Source organism: Salvia hispanica, chromosome 6 (assembly GCF_023119035.1).
Source record: "Salvia hispanica cultivar TCC Black 2014 chromosome 6, UniMelb_Shisp_WGS_1.0, whole genome shotgun sequence".
NCBI classification, from domain to species: Eukaryota; Viridiplantae; Streptophyta; class Magnoliopsida; order Lamiales; family Lamiaceae; genus Salvia; species Salvia hispanica.
In genome coordinates, this window is record NC_062970.1 from 17339405 (window position 1) to 17358963 (window position 19559).

Here is a 19559-nt window from a genome sequence, read left to right on the forward strand (position 1 = left end):
ACAAAATTTATTAAGTGCATCTTGCTTGCTTGATGTTTCTTCAATCAAATTTCCTCTCGATCATTGAAAAAAATTCATGAAATTATTACCACATTCAGTAATCACAAATGACCCCCCCCCAAAACCCACAAAAAATAAAATAAAATAAATAGAACCTAACAAACCAGGATTTTTTTACGTATTACAACACCTTTAGATATCAAAAAATGGTACATAGACATGCACCTTCTTCTGTCTACATGAATGTATATGAGCAACTCTTCTAAATGTTCATTTACACTAGGAAAATAAAATCTGCTTGACAGCAGCTTGCGGTGCGTTCCTCTCAATGAGTTAAGCAACTCAAACAACACTAAATGCTGACTGAATGGTGGATTGGAAACGAGAAGCAATGGTCTGGGAAGCAAATGCCTGAAGCTGCTTCTTAGCATCTGGACGAAAAATTGAACCACATACAGTTACGTCAAGAACGAAAATAATCAGATGACTATTTTTACTTCCTAGGTTAAAAGTGAGGACTCTAATTTGCATGAATAATTCACTACAGTAAAAAACAGAATCCAGGAGGCTACAATAAGTAACAACATTCAACAATAAGTATGAGCATCAATCACTACAGAAAACCAGCAGCAGCAGTCAAAGAAAATTATGCACTAAGCAGGATAGTATGAGCATCAATACAGAAAAACAAGTAAAAACAGTTGAGGACTTAAGTAGAACTGTAAAATCCGACACTTGAGATAGACATCCATAGTAGACAAACCTTTCCGACATTTTGTGAAGCCGATGATATTAGCAATGCTAAGTGTCAAGCACACGCCAACAACAAGAAGGTAATCAGCTTGGAACCTAATCAGAGAGAATATGGCAAAAAAGATCCATACAACCGCCTGCCAAGAAAATAAATTAATTAATTAATTAGAAAAAATAAATAGCTTAAGGAAGATCCGATGCCATCAAATGGAGAAGGCTTCACTTGCAAAAATATAATACTCCTATATGATTGCTGCGAAAGAATTGATAAGTCAACAATAACACACATCATCATTCATATGCAACTCCTCATTAGCCTAACCTTTTGAACATCATCTATCTACCATTATCCTTTCCTTTCCAATTGAACTAAATATAATATCCGTATGGTATCTTAACTCAAGATTCTTTATTTACCGTAAGGTATATGGTCCACCAGAACAGCCATGAATCCTTCTTGTTCATTCGAGCCATTGACTGAATAAAATGAAAATGATGAGTAAACATGGTTATGGCAGAGTAGAACAGATAAGAGCATTAAAGTGGCAATATATCCTCACCTCTTGGTCAAGGCATTCAAATTTCCACACACTCTCACCATCATCATTGATTTCATTCCACCACCTGAGGCCCACTAAGATGCGCCCACTTACATTCTTGACAACCCAAAAATCAAGTGCAGCTAGAAGTACGGTGATCACGAATATGATGACAAAATTATTCACAAATAGTGCTGAAAGAATATAAAAAGCCAAGGCAGCCCCCTAGAAAGATATCACTTTCGTGGAGTTAGAATATTGACAAATTCAGAAGCAAAACACAAGACTATGACAAAACTGAAAAGTCAGATAGGTAAAATGCAATAAACCTTGAAAAGCACATGGAAGAAGCATATTTGTGGATGAGCATAATTCTCCCCTTGAGGCTGCAGAGAAAGAAAAGAGACCGAAATTAGTTCTCTGCCTCTCTGGCACTTTTCTCCACTCTTTCTCTCCCACATATTCTTGTACTCCTCTAGGGTGGAAAGAACACAAGTGTGGAATAATAAAAAAAAATATTTTCATTCTATACATTTTTATCTAAATTCATGAAATCATGATGCTCATAGTGGAACAAATTAAACTTTTCAACTTAGACCAACTACAATTTCTGTCTGCCCTATAGTTCAATGTACTACTTCGTAGAAGTTGTAGAAATTGTGGAATGTGCAATCAACAAATTGTAGAAATCGATGAACTTATACATGAAAACAATAGGGTACATCACAAGATCCTAACAATCTTCAAATCCTTCACTTTAAGGATGCAAAAGGAACTATAGATATGCAAAGCATTTAAAGGCTACCATAGCATTTTTTGGTCAAGATGGAATGGAATTAAGTAGGTCTTATTTCACTAAAATAGAAGGAATCCAATTGACACGAGAGATTCTTGAAGAAAATGCGGTTGAAATAACAATACAAAATATGATAACTTGTGGTTGTAGGGAGCATAGAAAGATAATAATCGATTAATTCACATTCCACAAAGACAAATAAGATAATGAAATTAAGGATTCCATATATTCACAGCAAATATTAAGCTAATATTGGACAAGGAGTTTAAGTTTCAATATTCCTTCAGTGGCAATGTGACATTAACTAGAACACAATATTTTCCCTGCTACTAGTAAATTGACAAATTAAACTCAACAACCTGTCACAGAAAAACAAGGGCATTGTATTAAAGTATAAAACGATCCAGCACAGTGGAGAGAAGACAAATCTGATTGATTTTAAGAAATTTTGGGTAAGAAGATGCAGTTTTAAGGTAATACTGGACATACAGTTGTTCAATCAAAGAAGCCTAGGGAGTTTCTCAACTAGTAGTTTGTACTTTGTAGAAATTAAGCTGTAAAACAAACGTTAGAGGGTGCCATCAATGATTAGGTGATGGGTTCAAGTGAGGGATTCATGAGAGAGAATCAATAAGTAACAACTAGTATACCTAAAGTTATAAAACTATTTAAAAAGTGAGGATAACCTAGACACCTAAAAAGTAGAGCCATCAAATTGAACTCTTCAGTCTTCACAATTCACATTTACTTATTTTAATTTTTAGTGCTGAATATGTCAGTTTTTATTGTGTTATCGGTCATCTGGTTGTGAATGAATGAAAAAAATAAAACAAACATTATAGCCTAAGAGTAACATTTCAAAACTGAACCTCATACAAATTGACAAATTTCACTATACTTTATTGAATAACCACAGTGTCTCTAAAAACACTTAACCACTGAATCTTCAACAAGGTTACATGGCTCCGACATATCATCTTCCACCCCATGATATCAACAGAGAGATAAATGAGGTACACAGATGCACTCGATCAGACAGGAATCTAAGAGCTATTGTAAATCTGAATACAAATTAAAGTGATAAACATCATGGTTTTTTACCCATAAGACACTAAAACAGTTGAAGGTTACATAACAGATTTTAAAAACTTTAAGCTCCAACTCATGAAGCAAAAAAGTTCCTCAACAAACCATTAGATTACAAAAGCACTTCAAAATGAATCTCTGTTTATTAACAGAGATTAGGGGAGTCGTGGACATTGGATCAGTTAGTTAAACTGCCTAAAGATCAGCGAAGTAGAAAAAAAAGTTATTTGGTTAGGTTTATTAAGTTGACTCTAGCTAATGCGAGTTTCAAAGAGAAATATACATGACATAATGCTGATTGCTGGCAATAAACAACTGACCTATCATACTAGAGCTCAATGGGTCAATTTCAAACAGAGATGGGGATGAAACAAACTAAATTTCCTATAAATCTGTTAATATAGCTTTGCATGACACTGAAAAATAATTTCATCAGATAGTTTCAGATATCTGAAGCCTCCCAAATCAATGAGCAAATTTTTTCAAGCAGAGCTCATGATATAGGTTTTAGAATCCTAGATCAATAACTGAAGTAAAGAACAATAACTAACAAAAAAAAATGAAGATCGCTTTGTTTTTCCAAGTCAATCAGCCATTTCCCCGACTCGAGACCCACACACCATGATTTCTAATGCATCAAATTATCAGAACTGAAACCCTTGGATTGGTGATCTCGCCATGGCAGGGGTGAAACTTGCCGCGAACAAGAAATGCAGCTTAAAAATAAGTTAAATTTACCGATCCATGCTGCATTATACTAATAGGTTTAATTAGTCGTAAAAGAATCACAGGATTCATCATCCATGTCCCGACAGGGGAATTTTTCACATAATAATTGAATAATTGAGAAACGACTGAACAATGGTGAAGAAATCACTTACTGGATTAAGATCCATGCTTTGGGGATTTACGATTGCAAGATCTCCTCGAATTCCAACCCTTGGGATAATTTTCTATGGTGTGGTGGATGGGCGTCTCCTTATGCTTATTCCAGTTATACAAATTCAGATCTACTGAGCTCCATTCCCATCTTGGTAAATGAGTGCTGAATTTCGAGTTTTTGGTAATCGTAGATTGACCCCGGTATTTTGTCATATCTAAAATTAACCCCTACTTTATATACAATCACGTTTTTTAATACAAACGAATTATTTGGATTTTGGGATCAAATATAAGAGCATCTCCAATGCCGGCTAGCCGGTCGCTAGCTGAACCATTGGAGCAGGCCAGCGCCGAATCGGCGAAAAAACCGGCGTAGGCTGGCCGATTGCGTGGCGCTGGCCGATGCGCTGACCGCCATTGTGGCGGCCCGATCGGCCAGCGCCGAATTTCGATTTTTTTCAAACCTTTATAAACGCGATTTTAGTTTCATTTTCATTTGCACCACTTGTTTTAACGAGTTTTCTCTCTCTCTAACTTTTTCCGTACAAGAGCATCATCGAGCGATGAGTAACACGGGTGGTAGCGGTGGTGGTAGTGGTGGGGATGCCGAGGAGTACGAACGGAGGATGAACGAGGCTATGGAGGCCTACATGAACCGTGAGATGGAGCGGTACATGCGTAGGGTGGAACAGCAGGCGATACCTCGCCCTCCACGGGTTGTCCACCGCCGAGCAGTGATTGATCGGGATCACGTAGCCGCACATCATCGGCTGTATGACGACTACTTTTCGGAGAACCCGCGGTTCCCGCAAACATGTTCAGGGCGGCGTTTTAGAATGCGCAGGGAGTTATTTATGCGTATCGTTGACGCTTTGGAGCGTCGATATCGTGTTTCCGCTCAGGGCACGATGCGGTTGGCAGACCCGGCCACACCCTTATTCAAAAGTGCACGGCGGCAATCGCAAGCAGCTTGGCCTACGGAGGCGCGGCAGCACATGTGGGATGAGTACCTCCACATCGGTGAGTCGACAACTCGGAATGTCCGGGTATATTTCGTGCGGGCGTGATAAACATTTTCGGTGAGCAAGTACACTCAAGCCCTACTCCCCAAGATTGTCGGCATTTGATGCGTATGCACGGGGAGCAAGATGGGTTCCCTGATGTTAGGCAAAGATAGATTGATGCATTGGGAGTGGAAGAACTGTCCGACTGCCTGGAAGGGGGCCTACACGACCGGCTACAAGTCAAAGAATCTCACGATGATCCTCGAGGCCGTAGCCGATTACCGGTTGTGGATCTGGCATGCATATTTTGGGGTAGCCGGGTCGAACAACGACCTCAACGTCCTCAACTTGTCGCCCCTATTCAACGAGAAGTGTCAGGGCATCGGTCCAGCCGCCTCATTTGTGGCCAACGGCAACCGGCATGATATGGGCTACTACTTGGCGGATGGGATATACCCTAGGTGGCCTGTCTTTGTGAAGACGATCAGTGCACGCAAGTGATGAAAGGAAGGCCTACTTTGCGGAAAGGCAGGAGTCGGTGCGCAAGGACGCTGGAGTGCGCATTTGGTGTGCTCCACTTCTCGATGGGCGGCAATTAAGGGTCCAACGCGCCAGGATGTCGATGCGTTTCCCAAATAATGTACGCCTCGCATTATCATGCACAACATGATCGTCGAAGACGAAGGCGTACAACCGACTAGTTGGGCCAATGACGATGAAGCCGGTCCAAGCCACGGAACGGCCACTAGCCTAGCGTACGACGTGGGGTACCTCTTGATGAAGTCGGCCGCCTCAAGGAATATGCCGACATGCGCCAAGTGGAAGCTCGTATTCAACTCCAAAAGGATATAATTGAAGAGTTGTGGGCACGGAGGACTGCACGCCGATAGTTTTTTTTCTTTATTATGTAATTTTTTTTTTATCTATGTACCTTTTTTTAATGCAATTAATGAATTTTTCCGTATATGTCTCGTAAATTTAATTTCGTAATTTAATCGTAATTTTAATTCCGTAAATGTAGTATATTTTGAATTATTTTTATTGCGGCTTGCCTATGGCACGGCCTAAATCTGATGTGGCGGGTGGATTTTTAGTGCTTGCTGACGTGGCAGGGAGAGAGAGTGGGCTGGCATATGACTGGCCTATTTGCATTGGAGATGCTCTAAAAGCATCTCCAATAGAGATAGGCTAGCCACAGGCTAGCCACTCTCTCTCCTCTGCCACGTCATCAGCACTAAAATTTCACCTGTCACATCATCATTTTGAGCAAATAGGCTAGCCACAGGCTAGCCGCAATAAAAATAATTCAATTTACGGAATTAAATTTACGAGACATATACAGAAAAAATTCATTAATTTCATTTAAATAAAAAAAGGTACATTAATTGAAAAAAATTACATTAATAAAAAAAAACGGGCTTCCACACACGAGCCCCGCCTCTCTCTACTCCTCGTCGCCGTCGCCGCCGTCCTCGCCGCCGTTGCCGCCGCCACCCGAGACCTCCACATCTGTGGCATCTGAGCCCGCGTCTGAGCCCCCCAACTGTGCCCTCGCGGCATCCAAATCGACCCGCATACTCTCGAGCATCGAGTGAAGAAACCTCTTCTCCATGGGGTCAGTTGCGGCCTTCCAATCTTGGAAGACCATGTACATCTGCTCCCGCATTTTTTGACGCGAGAAGAAGGTGAGCGCGAGTGGGGGGGTTGCCGAATGGACCTCCTGGGGCGATAGGGGGGAGGATCCCCTTGCTGCCCGTTGCGCCCGCCTTTGGCCAACCGGGCGAGTGCAGCGAGCAAACGATGGAGGGGACGGAAAATCCTCAGCATCCGGGGGGAGGTCGTGGGAACCGCCGCTGCTGCCGCTATAATCGCCAGAATAGTTCAGCTTCTGCTTCTTCGGCCACCCAGCGTCGACCCCCGGCCGAAACTTCTCGGAGTACTTCAGCACCAGATAGCAGTTCCAGTAGGTGAATTCCTTATAAGTCTACGGCACGGGGAACTGACTCTCCGCTATCCTCCGGCAATCCTCTCAGTCTGCCCACTAGTCTGCATGCGGAGGGCGTTGGCGTACAAGCCCGAAAATCAGCCAACCGCGGCCCTGATGCGTTCCCACGCCTTCCGGCACTCCTCCCCGGTGTAGTCCTTTCCATGCGGGCAGTTTCTCTTGTAGGCTGCTCTAATCTTAGCCCACATGTTGACGATCCTCTGGTTATTCGACCAGGGGATCGTTGCAACCCTACACCCACACCTTGGATAGGGCGACGTTCTCATCGTCCATCCACTTCCTCTGTGGGGTGGTGTCGTCAACAGCCGGCTACGACGACTCGCCGACCACCTTGCTCTTCCCCTTATTCTTCTTCTTCTTCGGCGCGGCCCGAACCCGCCCTACTCCCCCCGTTGGAACGGGAGTGTCCGCCTCATCGACATAGATCCCCAACTCCTGTAATGAGAAAGTCTCATCCCCAGTGAACTGCGTCTCCACTAGGGTCGATGTGTGAGATGAAACCGTCAAAAAGTCAAGAGTGGGATGATAGACCGTGCCCCTCCCCCCCCCACCCCGCCATACCGGCATCATCCCCATCATCTGTTGTATCATCTGCGGCATACCTCCCCACCCCGGCATTGCCTGCCCGCCGCTGGCCTGCCCCGCCATCAATCTCATTAACTGTTGCCAAGAGTACATGTTGTAGTGCTGCCCATCTGCCCCCATCCAGCCCCCCGGGTACCTTGGGAGTCTGAGAACCGCTCGTCGCCGGAGTAGACTCCAGAAATTTAGATAGAGAGAAAACACGTTAAAACAAGTGGTGCAAATTAAAATGACGTGAAAATCGCGAATATATAGTGTTTCAAAAATTTAAAAAAAAAAAAATTTGCGCTGGCCGATCGCTCGCTGACCGCCAGCCTGCAATGGCGGCCAGCGCATCGGTGAGCGAATCGGCCAGCACCTGGAAATCGGCGTGCGCTCGCCTAATTTCTCGCCGATTCGGCGCTCGCCGGTTGCAGTAGTTCGGCTAGCGACGCGAATCGATTAGCCGGTGGGCTAGCCGTTAATGGAGATGCTTAGAGCATCTCCAATGGCAATAGGTTAGCCATAGCCTAGCCAAAAACTCCTCTTGCCATATCATCAGGACAAGAAACTCCTCCTGCCACGTCATCAAGACAAGAAATAGGTCAGTTATAGGCCAGCTAAATTATAAAAAACAAATAAATTACAATCACGCAAATTACGGAATTAAATTTACGACACAAATACGGGAAAATGCGATAATTTTATTTATAAATTAAAGAGAGAGATACTTGTTAAAACAAACGGTGTGAATGAAAATGACGTTAAATCGCGTATATATAGAGTCTTGAAATTTTTTTTAAAAAAAGGGGCGCTCGCCGATCGCTAGCTGATCGGGACGCCACAATGGCGGCCAGCGGATCGGTGAGCTAGCCGATGCGCTCGCGGATTTGTCGCTAGCCGGTCCCAATGGTCGACTAGCGGACTGGCGAGCGTGCGCGGAGCGGCTAGCCAATCCGCTAGGCGCCATTGGAGATGCTCAACTATAATATTTTATTTGAGATTTCAGCAAATATAACTATAATATAGTAGTTATTATTTTTTGTTCGATAGATTCATAAAATTTTTGGACTTTTTAATTTGAATTTTAGATATTTAATTAAATATGTAATAATCCGAATGCTCGTCCCTAACTTGATTTGTGTAATAAACAATCCAATTTAATAGCTTAAAATGAATAGAAGTTAAACTTGTCATTTTATAATTTATACTCTATACACACGTGGAAAAAAAAGAAAAATAGTTTGAGGATTAGAGCTTAAAATGGATTGGAACAGCAGAGCCAGCGCAGTTTGGAACAGCCTTTACAAATTTAGGGAACAAAATCGGGAAAACATGATGCAGTGTATATTTCTTCTATCAGATTCCGGGTATGATCTCAAATCCCCACCCCAACTATTTTCATGATATATGCGTCAAGAAATTGTTGCTGGTTTATGTAAATTTCAATCCTTGGTATATTCAGATTTAAGGTTTTACATATTCAGCTGTCAGAATTGAAAATCATTACCTGCTAGCAGAAATAAATTTGTTGAGAAGGTTATTAGATTGAATGGTACTAATAAATTGTTGAAAATTACTGTATTTAAGGGTTTACATATTTTACTAGACCTGGATATTTTCAGCTTTGATAAATTGTTGATGGGACCAAAACATAAATTCTTGGATACAATTTCTGTTGCAACTGGGTAACAAAATAGTAGGCTGTTCTAGGATTTGGATTGGCTCTAGCTGTTTTTGCAGTGAAGAGTGATAGTACATTAGTTGTGCTTCATATAGGAATGCTTGAATTTCCGAACGGGAATTTTCTTCAGTAATTGAATTTACGGAATGGAAAAAGAGAATGGGCTGACGATTCTGAAATGATCTGAAATTTCAGGGAAGTGTTGCTTGAGAAGCAGCTTACTGGTCACCGGGTTGACCGCGCCATATGTGATTGGTTCTGGGACCATATACTTACTCAAGGTGAATCTTTGAAGGTATCCCCAGCCACTATAATTTTGATTCGATTCGATTCTGCACAGATAACAATTTTTTATATTTTTGATGCCTATTTGAGTATTTGGCATTTCTGTGTATGATTTTCTTTCCCTGGTGATAAAATAGCTTGTACCTGTTATTGCTTCACCCACCCACTACCTGTTTCAAGTTGTTCGTGAGGGGATCACCTTCTTGGCGTGCACCCAAGTTGAGATGCCACCTTTGATGGCAATTGAGGTGGGTAACGTCGGTCCTAGTTCTTTTATTTAACTATAGTCATCGCTTTCAGTTCGTGAACTGTGGATTTTCAATGTAAATTCCTTGAAGTATAATGAACTGCCGACGTGTAATTTTGTTGACATAATTGAAGAAATGAGCAGATGTAATTGTAGGCAGTAACTATCCATATTCCTGATTTGAGGTGCAATTTTTTGAACTGTTTCTTTTGCTTGCTCCTCTGTTGAGACCTATCAGCAATCAACTATAGCCTCTCTACTACTCAAAGAAAATGGAATCAACATTTTCTTCAAGAATTGTTAGACTTTCAGTGTTTGTCTACAGATGCTTTGAGAATTTATGAATGAACAAGACAACAAAGACGGTGACTTAGGCAGTCTTCATAGAGAAGGTTAAAAAAATAATGTGTAGGCAATTGAGAAAGGATACCTCACCTGTAAAAACTTCACTATCCTTTTGTGGCTTGAATAGCAAATGCATGGCTTAGGCCGAATGAATATATGAAAAATATTGTTAGGAAACCCCAATATTTCACGAAACCCGTAGAAAGTGTAAATTGATAATCTCAATGTAGCCGCAGAATTCATCATATGAAATCAGTAGTTGGATGATTGCTCTGTATTTTTATACCACTCTGTCTGCATAGTTTCTTCTTTGATACTCATATTCATAAAAAATTAACTTAACCTTTTTTTACCTGCCACAACCATCCGAAAGAATGATACTCCCTCTGTCCCATAAAAATAGGGACACTTTACTTTTCTGTCCGTCCCATAAAAATAGCCCATTTCCATTTATGGAAAGTTCTCCGCAACTCATTACCCATATACATCAATTTATTTACAACTTATACCATTAGGGCCCACCATTAAACACTAATAATAATGTGGTTCCCACTCTCCACTAACACTAGTTTAACTACCCTCCTCATCTCTCTTACTTAATAATTATGCATTAATTCCTGTGTCGTCCCAAATGTTCCTATTTTTATGGGACGGGGGAAGTACTAGAATCACTGATGCAACAAGAGAGTTTATTTTTACATTTGACAATGTGCATTTTGTTATTTATCTATTATAACAGTGATAGCATAATTGTTTGATGCTGATCATGCCACAAACAGTTTCAAATGGGATATATATCATCAGTATAAAAGATGTTGATATTGAGAATGTATTCACGTTTCACGTATGCAAGCATGCACTGTAGAAATAGAACACATATGTCAAAACAATAAAGTTCCAGTGTTTCTGCTTTTAATGTTCTTGATGATTATTTTATTCCTTTTCTTTTCCATACCACCACACCATATGATATTTTATGGATTTAAATATATACTGAGCAGATGTGATTACTTATTTAACACTTGACAGTTTGATTTCTAGTTCCTTTGCAGGGTCGCTGATGTTCTTTTAAATTATTTGGATGGCTTGAATGAAGACGTGATTAAGGATAACTTTGTTATTGTTTATGAGGTATCTATTTACTACTCCCTCCGTCCATGAAAAGTGGGAACATTTGGTTCGGCACGGGTTTTAATGTATAATTGGTAAAGTAAAAGAGAAAGTGATTAAGGGTAGAGTAAGTAGTGTTAATGGGTAGTAGGCTCCACATCATTAGTAGTGTAGTGTAATAGTATAAGTTGTAAATAAAATGATGTGTAGGGGTAATGTGTTGGTTAACTATTCCAAAATTAGAAAGAATACTTTTCTGGGACAGAGGGAGTATGATTTTTCTGGCTGGTTATATTTTTGGTAAAAATGATAATCCCTTGTCAGCCCTTTATTTCTGTGATACCAATCCAGCGTGTTATGTCTGTTGTTTTTTTTTTTATTTGGCGTGAATCCTACCATACACTTCATTCTTATTTCTTATCCTAGTATTATGCCAGGTTTAAGGATTATAATTATGGTACAAGGCACAATAAGTCAAGAATTTTATCTTCAATTCTTAATCTTTTATAATAAACTTTATATACTTCTAAGCTATTGTAGAATCCAGAGCTGACACAAATAAATGATATGCAGCTGCTAGATGAGATGATAGACAATGGCTTCCCTCTAACAACAGAACCTAATATCCTAAGGGAAATGATAGCTCCTCCAAACATTGTTAGTAAGGTTCTGAGTGTTGTCACTGGTAGCACATCCAATGTGAGCAATACACTTCCCGGGGCAACTGCTTCTTGTGTTCCATGGAGAAAGACAGACCTTAAGCACGCCACGAATGAAGTTTATGTTGATCTTGTGGAAGAAATGGATGCCACTATAAACAGGTGCTTGGATAAACATAGAAACTTGTCTGACACTTTATTACTTAAAAACTCTGCTCCATCTCATGGTCTGACATCACATGTTTGCGCTCTTCAGTTTTGTTCTTTCGGGTTTTTCAGTTTTCCTCTCTCTCTCTCTCTCTCTCTCTCTCTCCTCTCTACAGTATGCTCAACTTTGCTCTGGTTGTCCGGTATTCATAGATGGGTATTCATAGATGATAGAACAAAAGGACTAAATCCAGTTTCAAATGCCTGGTATTTGTGGATATGGAATCTTCATCTTTTCATCTGCTAATACAAAGCACCATTGCAATGGCTGTCTGGTAGAAAACTAGCTGGAATCTTTAAAAAGACTAAAATGATAAACATATTTCAAAATTATGTTTTCTGGCACTTCTTGGTTTCGACATCCAAAGCAATTGGCAAATGTATTTTATCTGTATAGTTTATCATGTTCTGATTTGTCGCCGCTTCTCATATTGCTTCTGCTTAGAGATGGGAATCTGGTAAAATGCGAGATATACGGTGAAGTTGAAGTAAATTCAAATTTATCAGGTCTTCCGGATCTAACTCTGTTGTTTGCGAACCCTTCGATTTTTAACGATGTGAGATTTCACCCTTGTGTTAGACTTCGGCCATGGGAAGCTAACCAGATTTTATCCTTTGTGCCACCTGATGGACAATTTACCCTCATGAGTTACAGGTTTGCTGAGTTTCATTATGCTCATGCATATCAGTACAGCTTCTTCACCGTAGTTTAAATACATGTTATCTTTTAGGGTAAAGAAGTTGAAGAGTACTCCAATCTATGTGAAGCCACAATTCACCTCAGATTCAGGGACATGTCGTGTAAGTGTTTTGGTTGGAATTCGGAATGATCCTGGGAAGTCAATTGATAATATTGCAGTTCAGTTCAAACTACCACCTTGTGTCAAATCATCTGATCTTTCGTCAAATTATGGATCCGTGAATGTTCTTGCTGACAAGGTATATAATTTTCCAGTGCAGCAATAATGAATTTCATCATAGTTACAGGATTCATTATATTGCCATTCAGTTGAATTCGAATTTTGCATTACTGTGGCATTTGGAGTGGTTTATAGTATTGGATTACTAATGTTGGTGCATTTCGACATCTTCTGTTTCTGCAGACCTGCTCGTGGACGATCGGGCGGATGCCAAAAGATAAAGCTCCTTCCATGTCTGGAACCTTAGTTCTTGAAACAGGCATGGACCGGCTTCATGTATTTCCGACTTTCCAAGTTGGTTTCAGGATCATGGGAGTTGCTCTCTCCGGCTTAAAAATCGATAAGTTGGACCTAAAGAATCCACTTTCTCGGCCGCATAAAGGTTTTCGGGCTCTTACAAGAGGAGGTGAGTTTCAAGTGAGATCATGATCAGATTATCGATGCAAGAAGCATAATATCAAGTGTGACCTTCAGTGTTTCAGTTGTACATTTATACATTGAAGGGTATTGGTGCATGAATAGCCCTTGTTTTTAATCATAAGTAATTATTTTTTGAATTTTTTTGTTTCAAATACTCCTCCATCAATCTCTGTGATTTGAGTTTTACTCGGGTGAAATGATTGCATAGTTTGTTGGGGTTCGATTCCCAAGATAAAATATATTTTGGTCCATTGTGAAATATGTTAGCTCTTGCTCTAAAAATGTGATTGTTAATTTTTTACAATAAATCATGGATCAAAACTTACTGTTTCAGATCAGGTCAAAAAGCAACTGACCATTAATTTTTTAACAATTAGTTATGAATCAAAAAGCAATTGACCATTAACTTTTAACAATTAGTTATGAATCAAAAACATATTGTTTTGAGATTAAAAAATAATTAATATATTTAATGCGGGTTAAAAAAAATCGACAAAGAGGGTCAATTTTAAATCTATTATTACTGTGTAAGGCACCTTAATGGGCTTTATAAGGCTGCGAAATTATCTATTAAGGGCCCTTATTGGGCTATAGTCATATACAGCAGTTGAGCGAATCTGCAGAAAAACTTGAATTAAAATTCATTACTTATATTATTGAAACTTTTAAACCTTGAGATTTAATCTGATCTCTCTCTCAAAATTTCGCGTTCTCTCTTTGCTGAAAGCCTTTGTGCATCGATATCTTTCTTATGAGTTCTGCAAAGCGAAGTGCATTATCAGCAATTAGATCATCCCTAAACCAGAAATCCACTTCAAGAGCTACAATAACTTGCTCGGAATTGGAGACTCTTTTGTCTCAATGCCATACTCCGCGCTTCTTTAATCAGATTCTGTGTCAAACCATCTGCTCTGGTCTTATTAAAGACACTTATGCTGCTAGCAGAATTCTCAAATTTTCCACCGACTCATCGTTTATTCCATTTGATTATCCTCACAAAATCTTCGCCAAAATTGACAACTCAAATGGGTTCATCTGGAATACAATGCTGAAAGCTTTTGTCCAACGGAACAGACCAAAAGATGCAATCTTTCTGTACAAATCAATGTTAAAGAATGGTTATATGTTCATGGACAACTATACCTACCCCATCTTGATTCAGGGCTGCTCTCTCCGTTTCTCTGAATTCGAGGGGAGAGAGGTGCACGATCATGTTGTCAAGATTGGTTTCTGTGGTGATGTTTACGTTGTAAATAATTTGATAAACATGTACAGCGTGTGCGGGCGAGTTGAAGATGCCCGAAAGGTGTTCGATGAAAGTCCTGTTTTGGATTTGGTTTCCTGGAATTCAATGTTGGCTGGATATGTTTTAGCGGGGAGCGTTGAGAATGCGAAGGTGCTGTATGCTCGAATGCCTGAGCGAAACATTATTGCATCAAACTCTATGATAGTGTTGTTGGGGAGGAGTGGTAGGTTGAGTGAGGCGCGGGAATTTTTCGAGGAGATGGATAAGAAGGATGTGGTATCTTGGACTGCTATGATATCTTGTTATGAGCAGAATATGATGTATAAAGAGGCCTTAGATGTGTTCTTGACAATGTTTAGGAAAGGAATTAGTGTTGATGAGGTAGTCATCGTGTCTGTGCTTTCAGCTTGTTCGCATTTGACGAGTGTGAGAATGGGGGAATCAGTTCATGGTTTGGTTGCAAAAGTTGGTTTTGAATCTTATATAAATCTACAGAATGCTCTAATTCACATGTATTCAAGATGTGAGAATGTCTCAGCAGCGGAGAAGTTGTTCAAAGCTGGTTGTGTTTTGGACTTGATATCTTGGAATTCTATGATATCTGGCTATGTTAAGTGTGGATTGGTTGAGAAGGCTAGAGAGTTGTTCGATAGGATGCCTGAGAAGGATGTTGTATCGTGGAGTTCAATGATATCAGGCAATGCGCAACATGGTAACTTCTCTGAGACATTGGCGTTGTTTCATGAGATGCTGCATCAAGGTGTTAAGCCTGATGAGACCACTCTCGTGAGTGTCGTTTCAGCGAGCGCTCAGCTTGCTGCTCTCGACCAAGGAAAGTGGGCTCATGCTTACATACGGAAGAGTGGGATGAAGGTTAACATTATTCTTGGCACAACTCTTATTAACATGTACATGAAGTGTGGAAGTGTGGAGGAAGCAATGGAGGTTTTCGATGGGATGGACGAAAAGGGAGTTTCTTCTTGGAATGCTCTGATCCTCGGCCTGGCAATGAACGGGCAAGTTGAAAGGTCACTTGAGAGGTTTGAGGAGATGAAAAGATGTGGAATGGTGCCAAATGAGATAACTTTTGTGGCTGTTCTTGGTGCTTGCCGGCATATAGGTCTGGTAGAGAAGGGCCGTGAGTATTTTGATTCGATGGTGAAAGATTATGACATTGAACCTGGCATTAAACACTATGGATGCTTGGTAGATCTTCTTGGGAGAGCGGGGTTGCTTAAAGAAGCAGTGGAAGTTATTGACACGATGCCTATGCCAGCCGATGTTGCTACTTGGGGCGCTCTGCTCGGAGCTTGCAAGAAACATGGTGACAAGGAAATGGGAGAGAAATTAGGAAGGAAACTTATCGAGCTTCAGCCTGAGCACGATGGGTTTCATGTATTATTGTCGAATATTTATGCCTCTAAAGGGAACTGGGAGAACGTGGAGGAGATAAGAGACATTATGGTGAGGCAAGGTGTGGTTAAAACCCCAGGTTGCAGTATAATCGAAGCCGGTGGTGTTGTGCATGAATTCATGGCTGGAGACATCACACCCAAGGATTAAGGAAATTGAGGCAATGTTGGCTGAAATGGTTAGGAGATTAAGGAGCCTAGGTTATGCACCGGGTACAGATGAGGTTCTGCTTGATATAGATGAAGAAGAGAAGGAAACAAATCTGTTTAGACATAGCGAGAAGCTGGCAATTGCCTTTGGCTTGTTTGCAACAAATGCTCCTGCACCGATAAGAATAGTTAAGAATTTGAGAACCTGCAGTGATTGTCACGAAGCAGCAAAATTGGTGTCCAAAGCTTTTGATCGTGAGATTGTGGTGAGGGATCGGCACAGGTTCCACCATTTCAACTGTGGTTCTTGTTCCTGCAACGATTATTGGTAGCAGATGCCTATATGGCGTGATGCCAAATGCAAGGATTGATTATGATTTAAGGAGCATTCTCCAAGCTGACCGAGAGTGCGTTCATAGTTACTGCACGAACATTGCTGGGATTGCCAAGATTATGACACAATATGAAGATACGAGGCTTTGCAGTGAACAAGAGCCTGGCCACTGAGTCAAGGTTACATGTATTTATGCCTTAATGCTCATCATAATTTGGGTGTAGCATCAATTTAGAAGTAGTGTGTTATTGTATCAATTGCCCTCTGAATTATTCTTCACCAAGTCTAGCACAATCTTCACTTTTTGGAATAATTTCATAAATCATAATGTGTGTCATTGTATCATTTTCTTTGCTCAAAAAGTGAGCATAACAATACAAAATATGCACATGCTTCGCAGGAAACCATAGCACATTTACAACATACAACATAACTCTGCAGTTAGATTCAGTCATTAGTGGTATGATCCAAATCTCATGCTAAGATTTCTTCATTTCTGGGCATCACTTGAATAAATAAATAAATGAAAGAATGAGTCTTTTCTTCAAAATCTGATGTAACTCCTCAAGGCCAAAGATTTCGTGTTTGAATCTCACCGGTGCCTCTACGAGTCCGCACTTTTAAAGACACTGCCTCGAAGTCACTTGCTTCCCAATGACTGTCAGCTCCTCACTCCAAATCATCTTCTAAGCATTGCAAATCAGGATTGTATCGAGCATCTTTTATATGCAGTCCCAACGTATCTACAGCTTCATAAACCCAATCGATATGGGATCCCATCTTATCTCCTGCAACGAAAGTACAGATCTGATTCTTCACCTCGATCCAGCTCATCCCCGCCTCTTTCTTGCTCCCCATCCCTTTCAATAATTTTCTTATCCTCGCAAAATCCCCCCACTTCCCGTTAGCAGCATATAAGCTAGACAGCGCCAGATACGTCCCAGCAACACCGGGCCTCAAGTCCAACACCCTTCTTGCAGCTTTGCTCCCCAGCTCTGCAAGCTTATGTGCTTTGCAGGCTCCAAGAAACGCCCCCCAAACAGATTCATCCGGCATAAACGGCATAGCTTCTATCAGCTTGTACGCTTCCTGAAGCCTCCCTGCACGACCAAGCAAATCCACGACACACCCATAGATCTCCTGATCCGGAGTTATGTTGTACCTGTACACCATTGCTTTGAAGTACTCCAGGCCCTCGTCAACAAGCCCTGTGTGGCTGCAAGCGTTCAAAACAGCAACAAACACAATCCGATCAGGTCTGACTCCGGACTCAACCATCTTATTGAACAGTGCAACAGCTTCCTTCCCATGCCCATGGCTGCCATATCCAATCATCATAGAGGTCCAAGACACAACATTCTTGCAATGCATCGCCTTGAAAATCTTGCACGCGCTCACAATGCTACCGCACTTGGCATACATGTCGATCAAGGCATTGGCCACCCCCATGTCGTCGTCAAGGCCTCTTCTCACGACCCCACCACGAACCTGCTCTCCAAGCCCCAAGATTGCAATGTTAGCTACTGCAGCTACGACAGAGGTGAATGTGAAACAGTTTGGCACGTGGCCTTCAAGCATCAATCTAGAGTAGAGGTCCAGGGCCTTGTACGGATCCGACTTCTCATACCCTGCAATCATGGTGTTCCATGTGATTATATCTCTTTCAACCATCTCACCAAAGCATCGATCTGCATCAGTCAGACCAACACACCGGCAGTACATGTCTAGAACAGAGTTCATCACAGGGATATTCGTTTCGAATCCATGTTTGAACACTGTAGAATGTATCTGCTTCCCAAAGGCTTGCGATCCAATCGAAGCGCAAGCCCTAATAGCAATAGAAACGTTGAACGGATTCAATTCAGCCTCCTCCTGCAGCCAGCAAGCACACATACACATGAGAACTAAAAGCAAGAATTTACAAACGAAGGAATGAACGATCACGTATGGAGGTGAGTGGATACCAACAACATTCTCCTAAAAACATCAAGACCGCCATGGCCGTCTCCCATATGCGTATAACCAGCAATCAGAGTTGTCCACGTGACCGAGTTCTTAACACCAATCTCCTCAAACGCGGTGCGGGCTCTGTCCATATCATCGCAGCATGCAGCGTACATGTCCATGAGCGCGTTGGCAACGTAGATGCTCCCAAGGAAGCCATGCCGGAGGGCGAGCGCGTGGGTCATGGCGCCACGGGGGAGAGAATTCATGGTCTTGCAGGCCTTAAGTACGCTGGAGAAGGTGAACTCGTTGGGGCGGACGTCAGGAAGCATGTCGCGGAAGGCGGCCCAGGCATCGGCGGGGCGGTTGCAGGAGGTGTAGCCGCTGATCATGGCGGACCAAGCCACCACGTCTCGGTCAGGCATTTCGTCGAACAGGATGCGGGCGTCATTGACGAGGCCCGCCTCCAGGTATGATTTGATGACATTTGTGGCAAGGACTGAAGGGGGTTTCGGGGCAAACGGTGAACTGAAATGGGTTGATGAGGAGAGTGGGAGAAAGTTGGGGAATCTGGGATTCAGATGATGGACTAGCTTTCTTGATGTCATTTCTTGTGTTGTTTTTAAATTGACAATGTAAAGACACACAACGTATTTAACAAAAGATTATACTTACTCTTTGCTCTTCATGCCTCAACAGAGACAGTAAATAGATAGGGGAAAATAAATTGATAGAAACGGTGAATTTTAATTTACAACTCGACTATTTCATGGATGAACTTTAATTCAGGATATTTTTAAATAGAGGTCAAATTAGTTCAATTTTTTTAATAAAATAATTCACTTTCATCCAAATACATGACCCACAACCTATTATAATTTCTACTACCATCAATAACTCAACCCATCCTAAAAGAATATTTTCTTTTTAAAATATTTTTTTTAGTTTTTGCGCATGTAAGAACATAACC

At 41.2% G+C, this 19559-nt stretch overlaps 4 protein-coding genes across 5 annotated transcripts; 2 read left to right on the forward strand and 2 right to left on the reverse strand.

Annotated features, from left to right (window-relative positions):
* Positions 1–135: 135 nt before the first annotated feature.
* LOC125194458 (Golgi apparatus membrane protein-like protein ECHIDNA) lies at positions 136–4211 on the reverse strand. The gene is made up of 6 exons (XM_048092683.1): positions 4056–4211; positions 1622–1678; positions 1314–1517; positions 1171–1230; positions 764–890; positions 136–431 (listed from the first exon to the last, which is right to left on the reverse strand). The coding sequence occupies exons 1-6, from the start codon at positions 4068–4070 to the stop codon at positions 343–345; spliced, it is 552 nt and encodes a 183-aa protein (XP_047948640.1). The 5' UTR covers positions 4071–4211; the 3' UTR covers positions 136–342.
* Positions 4212–8856: 4645 nt separating this feature from the next.
* On the forward strand, positions 8857–13710 carry LOC125191663 (AP-3 complex subunit mu-like). Of its 2 annotated transcripts, none has more exons than XM_048089055.1 (8): positions 8857–8996; positions 9506–9605; positions 9733–9843; positions 11229–11318; positions 11871–12118; positions 12609–12818; positions 12895–13102; positions 13267–13710. In XM_048089055.1, exons 1-8 carry the CDS (start codon positions 8890–8892, stop codon positions 13510–13512), a joined length of 1320 nt encoding a protein of 439 aa, XP_047945012.1. In that variant the 5' UTR covers positions 8857–8889; the 3' UTR covers positions 13513–13710. The 2 variants fall into 2 exon arrangements, with proteins under 2 accessions (XP_047945012.1, XP_047945013.1); XM_048089056.1 differs by having other exon boundaries at positions 12744–12818.
* A 526-nt stretch (positions 13711–14236) lies between these two features.
* Positions 14237–17049, forward strand: LOC125191833 (pentatricopeptide repeat-containing protein At3g62890-like). The gene is given in 2 exon segments (XM_048089255.1): positions 14237–16293; positions 16295–17049. Coding segments are annotated over 2 exon segments (2388 nt in total). The 5' UTR covers positions 14237–14254; the 3' UTR covers positions 16644–17049.
* On the reverse strand, positions 16959–19298 carry LOC125191834 (putative pentatricopeptide repeat-containing protein At1g56570). Its single transcript, XM_048089256.1, has 2 exons — positions 18610–19298; positions 16959–18517 (listed from the first exon to the last, which is right to left on the reverse strand). Exons 1-2 carry the CDS (start codon positions 19195–19197, stop codon positions 17315–17317), a joined length of 1791 nt encoding a protein of 596 aa, XP_047945213.1. The 5' UTR covers positions 19198–19298; the 3' UTR covers positions 16959–17314.
* Positions 19299–19559: the final 261 nt, after the last annotated feature.